Raw genomic sequence first — 19,194 nt, 5'->3', positions numbered from 1 at the left:
ATAATGAAAATTGAATGGGTGAATAAAAGAAGTTTCTTTTGCAAAAAAATATATCAATGACATTTATTTAACAGTCTTCAGTAGAATACAAGTTTCAGGACAGAGTTTATATACATTTAAATTAAATACCACTTTTTGATCAACGGCGAGGCAAATTAAGCCATCACTTGGGGGACCACTTTGGCGATTATTGTCCAACCTGAGTCTTAAGAATTACTGCATTAGATCACAGATATACCAACAAAAACGAAAGGAAAAAATCACATAGGGTGTGGCAGTATCTCCATCCATAACATTGTCTTAGCACACAAAACACAACAGCAAACGTAGATACACATGAACAGACTGAAAGTGACAATGAAAAGATGGACGACTGAGTCTATAATACTTCTTAGTAAAAAAGAAAAATGTACCTACTTCTTAATTTGCATTTATGCATTACAATACTGGTAAAAAAAAGTATTTTTTTTTTTTAGTCAATGCAGAAATGCAACAGACTTGCCCATTTTTTGGTTCAGAAATAAGACTTGTTTTATTTGAAAGCACCGATCAATTGTCCAAACTACATTCAAAATTCAACTCAAACTCCCTATTTAATACATTTAATTGAACATGACAACCAGCACCTAAATATAGAGTCAGTTATGACGTTTTTTACAGCCCCGGCCTCAATAGAGTAGAGAGAGCAAGTGCAACTATTATGTGCAAATAAAGCCCAGTGAAATGTGAACTAGAACGTTTCTGGACCGAGCAGCTTAACTGACTGACTGCTTACCTCACAAATGTAAAGGACAATCTCTGCATGTCAGTCAAGAGTGGAACGGATCACGACGCCATACAACAATATTTACAACAGACGGACACCGTAGTCGTCGTGTGACCGCTGAAGAATAACTCACTTTGTGCCTCAATTATAACTCTTTAAAAAAATGTGAATTTCCCACCTCTTTACCTATACAGTGCAATCAACTAGAAAATAACCTGATGAAGCTCCTCAGCTTAGCTGGTGTTGGTGCTGTCCATAGTTGCAAGCATATGTGAGAGCGTGGCCCTCTGGGATGGAGTGATGTTCTGGCTCATGTGGATGATGCAGTCCATGGCTACGTCAGGGTTGGTCTGCACAAGGCTGGAAACACAAGAGGGTCATTAGATTACCCTGCCAAGCCCAGCATACGTCTCTGTGAGGTTTCACTTATAGGCTGGACCCAACAGATCATCTCTTTGCTTTAATTGTCATAGATGATTTAAGATTGCCATACCTGCGGATGTGTTTCAAAGTGTTTTCTCTTTTCAGGTACTTGATGTTCTCTCGGATGCCTGATCGAGTGCCATCCTCCTTGCTTAAATGCTTCTCAAGCCACTCAGCTACCGCTTTGTTATTATCCCAGAGGTAAGCCTGGATCAGCAGACAGAAGCTCCTTTAAATCTCTAAACAGTTTCAACAATGAAGCGCTCAAAAACAAAACCAACGACATGATTTGCGGTGGTTGTTTTACACAGGTTGAAGACTAAATCATCCGATTAGCTTTTTAGGACCCACAGCCATGTGACCCATTAGCCCGACATACCTTGACTGTTCCTTCTATTTCAACAAACCAGCGTCGCAGCATGGACTGCATGTGTCCGTCGCTGAGGTCCTTGTTGGCCTGCAGAATCTCACACTTCACCACCTGCTCCAACAGGAGCCGACGCAGACGCCAGTAGAAAAAGGTCCGCACATTCTTCCAATCCAAAATGTCCTTTCAAGAGGTGAAAAGCAAGTTCATTTCTCTGCATCTAATGTTGCACATATATTATTTTATAACATATATAACAGTTATGACATTAGAGTATTTGTTAAGTGCACACTCACAGTGATGACACCCTTCTCTTGCATCCTCCCTGGGGTGTCATGGAGATCTGCAAACTGCACTGCCACCTGGTGGTAGATGGGCAACAGGAATTCCTCCCTGGCTTTGAGCTTTGACTCCAGCTCTCTGCACTGTTTGTCAGCCAACTCAGGGGAAGCTAATGAAAACAGAAGTGAGTGACTGAGTGAGTTGTACGGTAATTAAAAGGGAAAATAAATTCAAGTGATGTTGAGAGAGAAATAGCTTTTTACCAAGCTGATCGACCAGACTAGCATAGACTGAATCTAGTCTTCTCATGGTCTTCAGCAGGTCCTTCCTCCTGAATTTGATCTCCACGGTACCTTCAGCCTCCAGCACACCACCTCTGGACAGACAAAGCAAAACAGCAACAGGGAGACAACAAAAAGGTAGATTATTCTCACACACACACACACACACACACACACACACACACACACACACACTGATGTTGTGGTTGGGAACTCCGTAGAGTAACCATTTAAAAATACATGATCTCTTCATGTACCTGCTTTCCCTGTCTGCATAGAGCTCCATACACAGTGGGTTGATGGTGGGGTCTATCACCACCCACGACCCTCCTCTCAGCTCAGCATGTGGGGGGATGTACACGAGAACCGGCTGATGGAAACCACGCAGGGCGTCCACGATGTAGGCACCAAACTTCAGTATCTGGTCATACATATCTGGGCAAAATGGGGAAAAAAACAGAATCTTTTATTTAATAACAAAACAATCTTGCATTTCGTACAGTCTGTCTGCAAAGTTGAGTATTCATCCATTACCTTTCATTCCACCAGAGAAGCCCCTCCAGTTGGCGAACACCATGAGAGGCAGACGTTCCCGGTTGAAGTCACAAATCGCCTGGGCTGTTTTAAAGGCTGAATCTGGAAACCACACCTGGCCGGCCTGCTGCAGAACCTGACGTGAACACACAAATACATGGACTGAGGTGAAGTCCTGTGATGTAACATTTAATCATAAACATGTGGTGACATTAACTCACTTTAGATTCTGAATCCAGGTTTGCTGGATCCGCTGGGACAGTGAACTCAACTGTGCGTGTTTCAACAGCAATGACACCGAGGGGAATTCCTCCTAACCTGTTTTCATTCAACAGTAAAATAACGATTTAAGTGTAAGCTTTATAAAAACATGTATAATGTTTTTCGAGTGTGTACATTGAGTGGAAACAGATTTACCGTGCTCTGCCCACCACCACCGTCCGAGCCCAAGACTCCATGATCTCCATGAAAGAGCCTTGGTCGAAGAATCCACTCTGCCAGGCACCTCGCACAGCTAAATGCGGACAAAAAAATCAAATTTGCAAAGTTGATTATGAAATACAACACCTTCAGAAGTTTTAAATCCCGTCTTAAGACTCACTGGGGTGAGGTCTCCCAGCCAGCATCCAGCGGGGGTCGTACGGTGCTTTTGTAGGAGTATAATCTATTTCCCTGTCGACTGGATCTGCAGTTGATATGACGGGCACAGGGGAGTGTTTGTTCTGGGAGGAGGAGAGGAACTGTAGTTAGTGATCTGAAGGGTTATTACTTTTATCACACTAAAAGCCACACTACAAGATCTTCAGTCCAGTGAAACCTTTGGCATGTAGGAGAGCCACTGGAGGATGGTGAAGACGCCCTCAAAGTCATCTGGCACGGTGGTGTGTGTGACTCCATTATTGTGCATGATCTGGATCCCTCCCAGCTGGTTGTTGGAGGTATACACCTCTCTGCCCAAAACCTGGACACAAACAGGGACTTCAATGACCAGGGTCAGGGATTGTTTTTTAAACTGACCAAACAATTAGCAAGTCCATCGGGCCTGACACATATAATTTAATAAAGAAGTGTTAAAGCGACAATATGCAGTATAGTTTGTTTATCTCTCAGATGATAATTAGGGTCACAGTAATACAAACATGTAAATAGTCCTAAAATAAGCTAATAGCTGAATCCAGAGTTCTTTTCCTCCATTCATTCATGTGAATGAGCCTGGGAACAAGCAGCTGGGAGGCGGGGTTAAGTCTCTATGGGCCCACAGATGTGGAAACAGTGCAGATCCATGGACGGACGAGGTTCAAACAAATGTGTTTATTCTAATCACTCTGAATATTTTCTATTCAACAATAACAGTGACATTTATTAAGCAAACTAACCTTGTTAAGAGCACCTGCTCCAGTCAGGATAATGTGAGAGTTTTCCACCTGAATCACTCTCTGTCCCAAACGGACCAGATAGGCTCCAATTCCAATAGCACGACACGTCACCTGTTGGAGGATCACATGGGTTTTTCTTGTATTGATGGAGAGGACAGTGTTAGAGTGAGAAGGGGAGTGAGAGGGGTGTGACGTGCAGCAAAAGGGTCAGACTTGAACCCGGGGCTGCTGCAGTAAGGACTTAGCCCTTAGTACATGCTGAGCCAATGGGTTACCCATGGGCTTTACTTTAATCTCAGAGAAATAAATTCCACATTCTCACCATACTAATGGTAATAATCTCCTCATAGGCCTGAGAGGATTCTCCAGCAATGGTGCCAGAACCTCGCAGGTTCTCGACCCCGAGGCCTTCATCCTTTCCGATAACGTCAGTGATGATGTATCTGTTAGCAGTGATATAGAACAAGAGAAACTGACATTAATAAGAGTGTCAAACCTTTTAAAAAGCTGAACTTGCTACTTTATGAGAACAACCCATGATGTATGTTACCTGGACTCTCCACCCTCCTCTACATGGTGACAGTGAACAGCGTTGGTGGAGCTGATACGTGTGTAGTCCTGCGGTGTCAGGTAGAGGTACTTGAAACCCTGCAGAGAAATGGAAATAACCAATAATAAGAAAACCAACCATTCATATACAGTATTCCCTGTGGTCATTTCCTTTGCTATAATGCAAATATTAGGAGAAACACATTTCAGGAGTCACCTTGTAGGGGTCAGTGGGGTCAATCCAGGCCACCTGGAACATGTGTTTGATCTCTTCGGCGAGGCCAATGCGTGCTCCGCTGTTGGCTGCGACGTAAACGCGGGGGATGCCCTCGGCCCGAGCCAACTCGGAAGCCTTGAGGAACAGCTCGTCTTCTTGAGGACCGAATGAGCCGATCATGTGAGTGATGTCGTTGCAGATGACAATAATGTCTCTGCCCTCTGGGTACTCTGGAGTCTTCATCTTCATCCTGAAGGCAACCATTCCCACCTGGTGAAGAATGGTTATAGTGATCATTAGCATCAGCACGTTGAGAAAGAACAAACTGACGGCTCTAAAAAAAAGGGTCCTACATCATTGTCTCCAGGCAGACGGTTCATCTCCACAAGCCGACCTTGAGGGTCCAGAACCAGCTCGGTGCACATCATCACATCTTTGGTGCATTTGTCTCCTGGACCCCACAGCTTAAACAGTGCCTTCAGGGATATTTTCAGAATGAGTCGGACATCTTAAGAACAACTAAATATGTAATAAACCTGGTTCAGTGAGTTAGCTGTACCTGTCTGAACATCTCAGGAAAGTCATAGACGTACGTAGTCCCGAGAGTTTGAGCCTGGAAGCGTTTGGCCTGCAGCAGGTCTTTGGTCACATACGGAGTGTTGATTAGCATGCCCTGTACAGGACCCTGCTTATCTCCATAAGCCTGGAACGTGATCTGAAAAAGAGAAATAAGTCATTAATTGAACCATGAAGATGCAACCATAAAAAAAAAAACACACAGAACAAAACTCCTGCCACACACCACATCTTGTGCATCAAATTTCATTTCACAAAATGCTTAAAAGGGGACCAACTCTATGCGCTGTCCTCACCCTTCCAGAACTTGGGTTGGTGACCTCCTTGTACAGGCTGATGTCCAAGTAATAGCCAGACTCATTAGTGAGAAACAGGCGGACAGGTATAGCATTCCCAGTTGGTGTCAAACGGATGTTGATCTTCAGCTCAGCCTGCAGGACCCGCAGCTTCCAAAGACGGCTGCCGTAGCGCATCACCATGGAGCGAACAGACTCCTCGATCTGAGGGTCCCAAACGGGGACAGAGATGCTTAAAAAGAGCACTGACAGATCAAACTGGTAGATGAATAAGTCATATTAATGTCTAAGGAAACATGAAAAGACATCTAAGACAAATGTAAATTGACATGAAGAAGAACTGTATGCAGCCATGAATAATACTACTTATACGAGTGTATAATATACGTGCTAGACACTGACTTTGGAGGGGTCCATAATGACAGTGGGGACGAAGTTGAGGAAGATGTGGTTGCAGTCTGTGCGGACACTGGTGTTACTGAAGGCCACCTCCAACTCATCCATGGCCTCCAACAGGAGACGTTCTCCTTCATTTTGAAGGTATTCAAAGGAGGCTTCCTGGTTGTGTATAAGAATAAAATTAAATTCTTGGGAAAACAGTCGATATAAAAAACAAAGTACAAACGATGTCTATTTTAAATAATCCATAAGGTGTCATTTCCAGTGGCTCCACTTGCCTTCGTAATGAGATCAGAGTGGCGGATAATAGCTCGTATGAAGAAGCGGTAGTCTGTGACTTCAGCTCCCTCCTGAACGCGAGCAGCACCGAGGTACAGCTGCATCTTGTGGTTGGCGCAGGGAACGGCCGTCAGGTAAAAGTTCCTCATGCGGTTGAGCTCCAGCTGAAACGCTAAAGCCGGCTCCAGATTACGGTAAATGCGATCCTCCTGGAACTGAGAGGAGGGAGACGAATGGAGGGCTCAGCACCTCCTCAGACAGCAGCATATCAACTTATCCACTACCTGCGATCTCATTATCAGTTCAACAATGACATGTTCTATGAAGAAACACTTACCCCATCTCTAGCTCGGAAAGTGAAGAACTTGGGGAATTCTCTCTGTTGAAATGATTGAATAATCAGCTACCAAGCAAGTGTATTTTCAGAGTAAATGTGTACTCATTAAAAGGTATGAACTGCCATAGTTTAACATGAAAGTACAGCTAAGCTTATGTTTAAAATTTGATATGGATATTAGCCAATTATATGCTCTCTTATACTATTAATTAATGACTTAGTTGCCATATATAGCACAGTATCAACTGATTAGACTTACCTTCTGTGCAATCAAAAATGTGATTCTCCTGATTCCATATTCAAAGAGGACGGTTTTCTGTAAAAAATCAACAAAAACATAATTTTCATTCAATAATAAAAGACACAATACGCCACATTCATGAGAATCATGAGTTAAGAAGCCAGCTGACCTTTGACTGGGTAAAGGCAGTGAACGCTGTAACCAGGGCGTCGTCATCTTCTGTGTCTGCGTTTTTTATGGACACGTTAATGATGTGGATCGGGTTCTCCCGCGTGTTCTGTGAGGGTTGGAGGGGAATACGGTGGCTGTAGTGATACAGATGAAAACAGCCTTTTTTATTCATACGGCAGTGGCTCACCTTGAAATTATCTTCCTCAAAAAGACAGGACTCTGAGAACTGGGAACTCTCCAAGAGTGGTTCTGCAAAGCTGGAGAGAACTTCATCAAAGTTCCTGCAAAAGAAACAGAAACACTTCAACATGCAATAAGGTATTGTTGCTTTGACTTCCATTAATACATAAATAAAAGGAATCAAGTTAAAAGTGACCTTTTGAAGTCGTCAAAACACTGGAAAGCCACCATGGCGCCCATGCGCTGGCAGGGTGGCGACAAGGCTCCCTCGAGGAAGAGCTCACTGCTCTGCCGCCTCATTTTAAAGTGGCTTCCACTCACCGGCACGGGAACCCTGAAAAAGACACACAGACAGGGACAGCAAGACAGATCAGTGAATGATCACATAGGGAGGTTTACTTTTGCAAAAAAAAAACAGCCAAGAGTACAAATATTCATACAGAGAGCAACAAAAGCAAGTCTGGATGTTCTCACTTATTTGACAAAAAGCAATCACGATCACCCTCGTATCCAATTATAATGACACCCAGTTGATAGGCACATGTCATGTCATGAATTGAAAGGGATTATGAATTATTGTTAACAAGAGCAATTGTTACTGTATCTGATTGAGAGTTGCAAATCAAGAATCAAAGTCTGCTGCCGGAGAATAAAGGCTCCCCAAAATCTAAGGCTTGAAGTTTCTAAGAGGAACATGAAATAAATTAAAAGATGAACCTCTCAAAAAGCTCTTGCTTTGCAAAGCAACCACAACAAAAACATATGGAGAAGCGCAGCTAAAAAGTGAATTCAGAAGGACTTGTTAGAGGAGTCCTGAAGCAAATGGTTCCGGTTTCATAGGGCAGAAGGAAAGAAGCAACACGGTGCGTTCAGCATGCATTGCTGTGAGACATACACACGGGTATCGGGTGGTTTGGCTCGTTGGGAGGAGCGTTACTCTACCTGTTCAGAGTAGGGTTGCTCCCTCTGAAATCAGATGATTTGACAGGTGAATATTAGCAGTGGATGATCAAACTGTACCTCTACCTCAAGGCACGAGGATTAGAGCAAAGGAATCAACAAGATGCTTTGTGCACAATCACATTAAAGCCATGTCAGTGGGTAGAAGCGGTTTGCATTCACTGTTAGCCAGAAGCAGTTTATAGACTCTCCACGTGCACCACTGAGGACAGGATAACTATTTATTCATGTTTATTGCTGTATCAGGTCAACTTCATGAAGAAGAACGGTGACGGCTGAATGTTTTTCAGTCATTTTATGTAAAAATATTAAAAAGTCTGATTAATTGGTGAGATGAAATCCTGCTCTGCCTCTGATGCCGACGCAAATCTGTCCAGTTTTGGTAGTGGAAGAGATTTTCCTGTAATTTAGGCAACAATGTGTTATTTAAAGTAATTTCAGTGAAGTTTTGTGAAGGAAAGTTTTTACCTATTTGGATGTGAAGATGGCAGCATGAACTGGAACTCTACAGCACACGTTCCGTCCGGCAGCTTGTGATGCTGGATGCTATTCAGCTCATAGGCGATGTAACCTCTGCGCACATACACCTGAAAGTCAAGGCAGAGGAAGTGAATATCACTAACTAAGACATAAAAATGCATAAGAAGGAAGGCGTATATCCCATGGGTGTACCTCCAAGGCAGCCATGCAGACAACTGGATTGGAGTGATAGAAGAAATTGGGCAAAACATCAAAAATGGAGGTTTCTGAGAGAATGAGTTTCTGTGTCAAAGAAAAAAAAAACAATATTAATATGACATTCAAGCTGCTAAACAACGATGATTACGAGGACATTTTATCACACAAGGCTAACCTTCAAGTTCTCTGGACAGAACTGGTGCCCATACATGTCAATGGCTGACAGGAAGATGGACTCCACCTGGTTGTGCCTCAGTTCATACGATGGTAAATGGGATGCAATCAAGACCTATGACACATTTACAAATATAATACTATAAAAATCTATATTGATGGAATAACCTGATTGAACAAAAGTGCATCATTTCTTGAAGTTTAAGACATTTTTGACAAGCCTCAGTCGATACCTGTCTGGCTCTCAAGGCCACCTTCGAGTTCTCCATCTTGCTAAGCTGCGTGAGCTCGTTCAGAATGGCCATCAGTTCATCTGCTAGTGTGGGATCCCTTCCACACAGTTGGTCCTACACAGAGTACAACGTGTCTTTCACTGAAACATAAGTGCTGGAGGATTGTTTCATTGACGCATGCCGGTGTTGAGGCCTTACTATGAGCATTGTGACCAGGATGTTCTTCTTGGAGACCTGAGCATGAGAGAAGATGTACTCCAGCGCAGGACTCATGTCAGGCTTGTGCTGCTCTCGTAGGTTGATAACACACTTGTCATAGTGGGCTGTTTGTGATAACAGGAGTAAAATGATGTGTTAGATTTGACAAACAAAAAAAAAACCTTGTTTAGACTTATGTGTATTAATGTCACCTTGCTGAAACTGTATCTCTACTTGCAGGTATCGCTTCAGCAGATCGAGGACAACGGACTTCATGTAACCACGGCTTCCACTGCGGTACCTGATCCAGAGACATTCAAATCATGTGTAAATCAATGCAATAGTGATCGCACTGATTACAATCTGCATCTGAGAAAAAAAGGAAGAAGCAAACCTTTGTACCAGCTGAACAATACTCTGAGTGTTCATGAAGAACACTTCTCGGTCAGTCTTCCTCTGCAAGGTTGCTGCATGGCTGTCTAGAATATTAGCAATCTGGAAGAAATGAGGAGAGACTTCATCAGATTACATTAAGAACGTTCACGACTGCAACCAGCAGTGTGTCACGGTGCATCAGCATCTCTCACCCTTTGGCTGGGGAACTGGCAGAGGACGGAGGTGATGTTGCTCGCGTACTGGGCCATGACTTTACGGATATTTTTCTCCACACTGGAAGGAATGCGGCTCGCCAGGCTCGTCATGATCTCCTGGAGTTCCAACAGCGGCAGCGAGGGGTCCCTTAAGGTCCTCATCAGAGTAGCCACCCACTGTTTCAGCTGCAGACATGAACATGCACATATGCTTAATAAGACTGATGATATCATTGGAGAATCTGTAGCGGCAGACAGCCTGCTGTGCACCTTGCTGCTGAAGAAGGGCTCTTCAAGGCAGTAGCCCTCCATGACTTTAATCAGGTTTTCCAGCACAGAGTGAAACACCTGGTGCAGCTTTTCTCCAACAATGGGCAGCGGCTGCTGGGGTGGCAGTATGGCCGTGTTAAGCTCCACCTATGACAGGAGGTGAAACAGGAAAGAAGAGGTTAACAATTAAAACATGGGAATATAATCATTTGTTGACCAGGCAGAACTTAAACGACTAACAATAAACACATGAAATGCACCAAAAATGCTAATTTGACACTTTTTAGCTAAGAATCAAAAGAAAATAAGAATAATGTTCAATAAATAAATGTACCCGGTGTATACTGCTGGGGTCATCCAAGTCTACACGTGCCATCACACAGCCAGGCTGCAGAACGGCTCCAGGTCTCTTGACAAATTGGACACAACCAGACTGCTGCACGGTCAACGCCATCACCATTTTCATCACCTGAAACCACAGTGCAAACAGCCAGTCAATAAAAACAACACAGACACAGCATGCCACAACAAATCAATGTTACCAAAATCTGTCACATTCACCTCGATCTCTGCATAGGTGTCTCCTGCCAAAACGTGGTCTCCATCGTTAATGATGTACTGCAGCAGTTTACCAGCAGAGGGCGACCTCAGCATCGTGGGATCTGTCTCCTTCTCAAATATACAAGTCTTGTTGCCAACAGTGATGCGGTAGCTGAGGGGAATGTATTAATTGGGCAGAAATTAGTAAAAACAAAACAAACAGATGAAACGAGATCTAAAGATTCAAGAGATCTTGCCTGTCCACTTCCTCCTTCATGTAGGTGGTGTGACTGCTGCCGTCATAGGACAGCAGGAGGCCACCGTCACTCAGCCGGTGGACATCGATCTCAATGTTGGAGTCGTTCATCATGATGACGTAAGTTGTTGGAGATTGGCGAGCAACCTGCAAGTAGCAGAAGTGAGCGTTTATTGATTAAAAAAGGTAGGAGGAGTCAAACAAGGATCATGTGAGGGGAATGAAGCAGATACCTTGAGGCAGAACTTGACTCCTTCATATATCAATTCCACATTGACAGAGTTGAGGAGAGTGTCCGCAGGCAGAACTTGGCCTCTATGGATGCAGTCGTTTTAATAAGTAAATGATATAAACATACAGTGAGAGAATTGTAGTGAGACAGTAATAAGAGGGGACCGTGTCGACTAACCTTTCCAGTGAATGCAGGTAGTCAGACATGCTCTTTTGGAAGCTCGCATCAGCAACATGCAAAGCTCCACAAACAATACCCAGCATGGTGTCTGGTCTCTCCGCCTGAAGGCAGAGCACAGGGCTTCATGAAATAAACAAAGTACTTAGTCGTGTATTGATTGGACAGTCTTCAGTCTTCAGTCTCCTACCTGCACTTTCTCTGAAATGAGATGATCCAGCCAGCCGGTGTCGATGTCATTGTTTCTGAAGCTTTCCGTCTCCAGTAACTTAATGAGGTATTCCACTGTGGTCCTGAAGTCACCTCTGATAGACAGCTCCTTCATAGCCACCACCATGTTCCTGAAGCACATGCCAAATATCACACCTAGTACACACATGTATACTATGAGATTTAGATGTTTTTCAACTTCATATTATATCATAATAATACATCAACCAACATTCAGTATAAATATGATGGGCAGTTACAAAGCTCTACTTGCTAAAGATCCGATATCATGCAATCATTTGTGGAAAAAAGAAAGAGGTTTACGAGATGGCCTCCTCGCGGTTCTCTCCCCAGGAGAAACAGTGTCCAAACTGGGAGTCTGCAAATTCATGCAGGCCTCCAGTGGCCCCCACGCTGAAATAACCCCAGACGTTTTTACTGCTGCGGAAGTTCAGCTCCTGCACGGTGCCAGAACTGGGCTTGAACCCCTGGAAGTGAGCACGGGGGATGACGAGTCAGTGGTGCAAATCAAAATAACGTGACAAAAGCGGTGAAATTGAGCTCTACCTCGTCGGGGTTCTCACTGGTGATCCGTGCAGCTATGACATGCCCTCTTGGACTTGGCATGCAGTCTGGAGTCTCAAAGTTAATGATGGTGTCACCCCATGGAGCTTCTCCATAAAGCAAGCGGATGTCCTTAAGTCTATGAAGGGGGATGCCCATCGCAATCTATAGGAGATGAAACGGTTCAAATTGAAGGACTGGATCTCTGGCTACAGTCTTAACTGCAAGAGAATTCTTTGTTCTGTCGCTGAGGTATAATTCTTCTTCTTTTACCTGAAGCTGAGCAGCTGGCAGGTTTACATCTCCGATCATCTCTGTACAGGGATGTTCCACCTGCAGGCGAGGATTCAGCTCCAGGAAATGGAAACTCTCGTCTTCAGAGAAAAGATATTCCACGGTACCCGCACTCACATAGCCCACCATCTTGGCCAGTCGCACAGCATGCTGGGTGACAAAGAGGAGACCAAATGTCAAGTCTCAACCAAGTTAATTATGGTGGGAAAATAAGTACACGTGGTGACGTAAACCCACCCGTTCCATTTGCTCAAATGTCGAGGGAGCCGCTATGGTGGCAGGAGCCTCCTCTATGATCTTCTGGTGCCTCCTCTGGATAGAACAGTCCCGTCCAAACAGAGATATGGCGTTTCCATACTGATCAGCCAGTATCTGAACCTCGAGGTGTCTTGCATGCTGAGCCAGCTGCATGATGAAGATGGGCGAGCCAGGTACCTCTGCCTGAACCTGCACTCGAAAGAAAACGTAACTCCTTAGCTGTAAGAATTACATCAAATTAAAATGTAGAAATAGAAATGTAATCAAACCTGTCTAAAGAGACTTGGAAAATCCTCAGAACTTTCTACTTTCCGGATCCCCTTTCCACCTCCCCCCTCAGAGGCCTTGATAACAACAGGATAACCAATTATCTCAGCCCCCTGCAAGGAAACGACATATACAACATTACTTAGCAAAAGAAATAAAGAAGCCAACAAGATATTATTATGATGACTTGCTAAATATGCTTACTGCCAGCCCATCGTCTACATCAAGTACACAGCCCTTTGTGTAGACCTCTGGAGGAACACTGATTACATTGCCCAGGATTTGGTCATTCTCTTCCCAGTCCACTCTCAGACCTGGAGCCCCACGACACACAAGGATAGGACACAGAAACACAGACAAATACTGAAAAGAGTTTGCGTTATTATTATACATGATGTGAACTGAGACAGTGCAGGAGGTGAAGCATCACCTGATCCACTCCATGGTAGTGTGGGAATGTCAGCACTCTGAGCCACGATGGAAGAAGCCACCTTATCCCCTAGAGCCCACATGGCCTTACTGGATGGCCCTAAAACAAAGTCAGTTAACAATGAGATCTGACGCAGGTGTGAATCATAAAAATATGATAAAAATGACTGGATTTTTTACCTAAAAACGATATTCCTGCTTTGTCCAACAGCTCGGGCAGTTTGGGATTTTCTGAGGCATGACCCCAACCAGCCCACACAGCCTGTTAGTAGTGACACACACGGTCATTTAGCAGATTTTTATCAACATGTAGATAAAGAGAAAATACATTAAATACCAAAGAGTACCTGTACTGGGATCCTTTTAGCGATGTCCACTATTAGCTCTACGTTGGCGTAGTTGTTGTTGTTGGGCCCACCGGGAACAGGCACATAATGGTCTGCCATTTTTATGTATTCTACAAGGGAAAAGAGCAACATATGACATTTGATCATGTATTATTCAGTACAAGCTTTCAGGTCATGCTGGGTATTTTCACTTTCTATGTCACTTGCTGGCGATAGCTGCTGCTGGGTAATAAATATGGATAAGTATCATGATTACAATGACCTGCATTAGCCTTCAGGTCCTCAGGGGTTACCATCACGACAAAACGGATGGTCCTTTCGTTGCGAAACATCTCGTAGGACCAGCGACGGATAGAACGCATACATTTGACTGCAGCTATACCGTTGTTAGCAATCAGTACCTGCAACAGAAAACAGAAAACACTTGTGGAAGCGTTGAAGACAGATATGCTGCAATGGTCCATAAGCATGAAAGAGTTGGATTCTTACTTTTTCGATGACACGGTTGCCACCAAATCGGGTGACAAACTCCGCAGGAGAAGCCACAGTGAAGTCCCTCTGTAAATCCATCTTTCTGTGTTTACGTCCTTTTCTGACCAAGTGAAGACCAGACATGCTAGGCCTGGAGTGGAAAAGTCATGGTAAGCTCTCTTGGCCGATTACACAGCACAACACAATTATCTGGGTGAATTGTGTTCCACGTATTAGTGAAACAAATAATCCAGGGAGCTACGGGCTGCAGGTCGACCTTCACACCGTCAGATCAAACCAGGTAAGAAAGCAACAACAACAAGGGAACAACCGCACTGAAAATCAAAAGCCCAAGTCAAAGTTCAGTCTCTCTCCTCTATAGGCAAAGAGACTGTTATCTACAAAATAACACCGTGCAACTGCTCTTCATGGTGCGTCGTCAGAATGATGCATTCATACATGACTTCAGACCTACAAACTCTGGAGAAGTGAAAAAGGTGACAACATGCAAAACTAAAACCCTCTTCATTCACTTCTACTACCCTGGTTGACATAAAAAAGGTGACTGTAGCCAAAAGGTGACCAGTTTGCAGGTGTGTTACCTCGGTCGGCTGTTTCCAATATTTACATATTTAGAAATATTCAAAAAGTTCTCAAGTCAACTCGCCAGGCTAGTCTTTGTGATACCTGGCAGTTTCTGCAAGTAGCAGAGCTTCCATTTTGCATCTATATACTTCATTGCTTCTGCCTTTTAATGATCATGGGTGATTAATAATGTAAAGTCCAAACGCACTATCAGCGTTAATTTAAAATTATGGGGTGAAAGCTTTCTCATTTTGTGCAAATGTTCAGAGATAGCTTATTTGTGACGTACATTAAGGTTATTTATACCATGTGGTCATTGATAATAATTATCAAGTTCACTGGAGTCTACGAGAGTTTCCCTTCAGGCTCCATGACCAAAGAAAGGTGTCACTTCACATCAACGTCAATTTAATCATCTAATCACATTTGGTTTTAGAATCAAAAGCTACATGTTTATGTTACAAAAGTGAAACATCGTCAGATTTGACTTCAGATTCTAGAAAAAAAAGGTTACCGGTAGTTAAGTTATGAAATCCTTTATCATTTAAACAACACCAGTATTACAACAACATTTTTGGAAGAATGCTTACAATAAGACAACAAAAGCAAAGCATATTTTTGTGCCGTCTCATACCTTGTTCGGTCCCATGTTGAGATATCACGGAGAGACTGGATTGCATCAGTATGTGATATTGTAAAGTTGGAGTGCAATTTTGTTTGAGCCGATATGAACTTTAAACTTAACTCCGATATTGCTCAGGAAACATAGATTGCACTCTGTTACCGAGCTCTTTTTTTGATAACCTTTTGAAGCTCAGTGCAATGTTTATCCACTTTCTGGTCCTTTTCCAAGACATGAGGTGGGAGGTATTTTGAATGCATACTTTACTGAACCAACCAAGGTGTATATATTAACAAACATGATGTAGTTTTCTTGGCTTATTACTTTACTGTTTCATACAAGCGGTCTGTCTCCCACTTCCCTCCGAGAGGGGACACATTGTCGGAATGTTTTTTGTTTTTTTTCTTATTTCCTCAAACATATGTGTGCCAAGACAAGCCCTGTTCTGTTACATGGCCACACGAGCGAGGCTCATGAGTAAGGACAAGCCTCCTTGTTCACAAACATGTCTGCAGAAGTTGCTCCAGTAGAAGGTAATTATGCATGTATTCATTATTTCTGTAGCTGTAACATAAGCATGTGACTGTGCACAAAATAAACACTGCAGCAAAAGGTATTAAATTACAATGACCTTTAATAACGCTTACCTTCAGAGATATGGGAACGAGTTAAGACAGCCGTTTTTCCTCCATTATACGGCCTACTCTAATGCCATTTATTAGCAAAACTAGATCAAAACAAAGGGGCCTCACTTCTCCCCTCCCACATTTGCAACAGATCTTCAAACAAGAAACAGGCTTCTTCTTCTAAATATACAAAGAGGCAAGGCCAGGAGCAGAACAAGACATTTCATTCTACTGCATTTAAAAACGAAAGCTACTACTAACCAGGCAAAATCTGTAGCCAAAGTTTTTGGACATGAAAAGCCAGACATGTACAAATAGATATATTTTTCATACATTACATTTTTCAAAAGTGCATCTTCCTCTGCTGCAAAACTGTTCCTCAGCAGGATTCTAAAGCTGAGATTTCCACGAAGCTTCCCGCATGTCCTGCGAGCACACATAGCTGTGTGGATGTGGCTAAATCAATCCAACTATGCATGTCACGCCAAGCATATAGCTGTGTGCACCGATCAACCTCTCTGTCTCATGACCATATGATACGATTCATATCCGATACCATCGCTGGAGATTAAAAAAAAATAACCCTCCACTACACAGATTTGTTGTATATTTAAAGGTCATGCATGCGTTGTTGCTGCGACCTTCAGTCACACCACACTTTTCAAAGTCGTTTGGTGCAGGCCCTTGTTCCAATAATAGAGTCGGAGGGTGTTTGGCATGCGACAATAACACAGGTCAACACCATGCGGTAAAGTGATAAGACACAGCTGGCGGAGCAAGGGCAGAACGGCATGTCACCAACATGGCCAAACAGATTTATGATAGAATATGCTAGACCAATAAAACAACCCAGTTTATATGAGACCCCTAATATTAGACTAATCATTGACGTGAATGAGATGCTTCCACGTTTATGTCACACATTCCCAACATCCAGACGAGGCTTTTCACCTGTGTGCAGTCACATGATGGAGTAATCAACATTAAATGCACTTCTATAGAAACGATGCCTTACTTCATGCCTGACGAGCTGGACTGTGGCCCTGAAGAGGATGCCTGCTGGCGAGAGGATTTGGGGGCGGAGGCCGGTGGCTGAGATGCACCGCTTGGAGGTTTGGTGACCGGAGTTTCCTCATCTGAAGAGTTATCCTCGGACGCCCCCAGTACGAACTTGAGACGTTCCCTCATGTCGGACCTTGAGCGGAGCATTGGCACCTTGGTTTTGGAAGGTTTCTGGGCGTTCGCTCGCAATGATGACAGTTCTGAATTTACATCAGAGGATGCCTGCGGACCCTCCATGTCCACTGTTTTAGCTGCAAGACCCCCAGAGGCACTGCTGGCGTGAGGACTGGTATCCTCATTGTGTGTTGAGGTAGAAGGAACTGTTGGCAGGGAGTGTTCGCCTGGATGAAAGGACTGTGTCGTAGGCATGTCCTTCTCGGCTGCAGGCAGACCACAGCCAGACGGAGATTCCTCTCCTTTCACGGGCATCGCTACCGTCTTGGTATTAATCCTCCGCAGTAGCAACCATATCCATAGGATTAATCCCAAAGCTGCAAACAGAACCATTCATCCTCCTGAGACTGCAAAAAGAGCAAAAAGTAGAGATTATATAAGAGGATGAGGAACATTTCTCTTGAGGTGATCCAAGTTCAGAAGCATGCTGGGTAATCTGAGATACGGTCTGTGGGTTACTTTCATACTCGACAACAATAGCAAGAAATCAAGATAGCTATGTTTAGCTATACCAGCAAGGCCTGGCTGCCTACACATTCCCACCAACCGGTGACCAGTAAACAGCCCGTCTGCAACAGCTGCCGTGAGAGCCAAGTGTGGCTCCTTCTTATGGGGTAAAGGTCAACACTGAGAGAGTGAAGCCTGAGGAAGAGGAGGAGGCACAAACAACCAAACAAACAGCATTAATCAGCATCGGAAGGCGCAAAAATAAAGAAATAAAAATGAATGATGTAGATATTTAGAGAGACACTTTGACTTTAACGGAAAGAAAGAAAAGTCTAAGCCATCACTTTTCAGATGAAGCACAGTATCAAAGACAATTTCTTCATAAAGCGTCATTCATTCATGTGTCATATTAAAAATGAAAACATGATGATTTCAATGAGACGTCAGTTCTTCCACTAAATAATAAGAGGGCCGTTAGTGAGTGTGGTAACTTTAGCTCCATGCTGACCTCAACCGACTGTCAAATGTAAACAAAATGTTACAGATTAAATGGAGTCTTATCATATGCAAACTGAATTTAACACAGCCTACAGGTGTACCAATCACTTCTCCCCAAAGACATCAACTCACCTGACAAAAAAGGGAAAAAAAGACTAAAAGTAGTTCAAACAAAACATGATATCCAAGTAAACTAATTAAAACTAAAAACATTTTTATACCCAACAAGAAAATGAACCTGTATTATCAGATCAACTATGAATTCGATTTGTGTCGGCGACACAAACCCCGGATTAAACTGATAAAAGGGAACTTTTAACGGCGGTTAGTACTTTAATTACTCGGACCACTACGGATAACGGGCAGCGCCGCTCAGCCGTTAGTTGTTGTTGCCCGCAGTAAACAACAGGCTAGCGAGTTAGCGGACAGCCAAAGCACTTCTAAATTATTGTGAAATGAACTAACGTTACAGTCTCCGCTGTCTGTTCCTCCTCCTCCTGCTCCGCACGAAGTGAACCGCGTCGCTGTTAGTAGTTTTTAAGATGTAAATGAGCTTCGTGACAGCTTCGTACATACCACCAGTCCCACCAGTCCCACCAGTCCCGTCTCTCCCCCTCTCTCCCTCTGTCAGTCTCCCACCACCTCTTCCTCTTCCTCACTGGTTGGTAAACATGTGCAGGGGGGGGTCAAGCTCCTCCCATGAAAGACGAACCCAGCCGAAGATCTTGTAAAAGTAAGATGATCTACGCTGTGGTGAA

General features: G+C 43.6%; 1 protein-coding gene across 5 annotated transcripts; it reads right to left on the bottom strand.

Moving 5' to 3' along the window:
* Positions 1-48: 48 nt before the first annotated feature.
* On the bottom strand, positions 49-19,079 carry acacb (acetyl-CoA carboxylase beta). Of its 5 annotated transcripts, none has more exons than XM_084023897.1 (54): positions 19,025-19,079; positions 17,271-17,832; positions 14,441-14,573; positions 14,214-14,352; positions 13,952-14,061; positions 13,785-13,866; positions 13,606-13,704; positions 13,380-13,489; positions 13,178-13,288; positions 12,888-13,097; positions 12,630-12,800; positions 12,360-12,521; positions 12,117-12,280; positions 11,773-11,923; positions 11,583-11,686; positions 11,407-11,488; positions 11,175-11,320; positions 10,939-11,089; positions 10,712-10,846; positions 10,378-10,524; positions 10,105-10,293; positions 9,912-10,012; positions 9,730-9,818; positions 9,518-9,642; positions 9,320-9,433; positions 9,088-9,201; positions 8,907-8,996; positions 8,703-8,821; positions 8,217-8,240; positions 7,471-7,608; positions 7,282-7,375; positions 7,093-7,200; positions 6,942-6,998; positions 6,683-6,724; positions 6,341-6,560; positions 6,070-6,221; positions 5,668-5,871; positions 5,355-5,510; positions 5,149-5,271; positions 4,796-5,065; positions 4,580-4,677; positions 4,352-4,472; positions 4,030-4,140; positions 3,471-3,614; positions 3,255-3,375; positions 3,071-3,167; positions 2,875-2,971; positions 2,654-2,789; positions 2,377-2,554; positions 2,102-2,214; positions 1,853-2,007; positions 1,569-1,739; positions 1,260-1,396; positions 49-1,126 (listed from the first exon to the last, which is right to left on the bottom strand). In XM_084023897.1, exons 2-54 carry the CDS (start codon positions 17,822-17,824, stop codon positions 1,000-1,002), a joined length of 7,296 nt encoding a protein of 2,431 aa, XP_083880023.1. In that variant the 5' UTR covers positions 17,825-17,832; positions 19,025-19,079; the 3' UTR covers positions 49-999. The 5 variants fall into 5 exon arrangements, with proteins under 5 accessions (XP_083880023.1, XP_083880022.1, XP_083880024.1 ...); XM_084023896.1 differs by having other exon boundaries at positions 17,271-17,838; positions 19,013-19,034; XM_084023898.1 differs by lacking the exon at positions 8,217-8,240 and having other exon boundaries at positions 17,271-17,838; positions 19,013-19,034.
* Positions 19,080-19,194: the final 115 nt, after the last annotated feature.

This window comes from Eutrigla gurnardus (assembly GCF_963514095.1).
Source record: "Eutrigla gurnardus genome assembly, chromosome: 13".
Lineage (NCBI taxonomy): Eukaryota > Metazoa > Chordata > Actinopteri > Perciformes > Triglidae > Eutrigla > Eutrigla gurnardus.
This window is presented reverse-complemented; position numbering and strand designations above follow the sequence as displayed.

Excerpts from the sequence above, each read along its gene's own strand:
- acacb (XM_084023897.1), bottom strand. The coding sequence starts at position 17,824 with ATGGTTCTGTTTGCAGCTTTGGGATTAATCCTATGGATATGGTTGCTA. Across the intron at positions 10,294-10,377 it reads AGCCCTTCTTCAGCAGCAAG|CTGAAACAGTGGGTGGCTAC; the intron begins GTGCACAGCAGG and ends TCATGTCTGCAG. Across the intron at positions 4,678-4,795 it reads ACCCCACTGACCCCTACAAG|GGTTTCAAGTACCTCTACCT; the intron begins GTGACTCCTGAA and ends ATTTCTCTGCAG.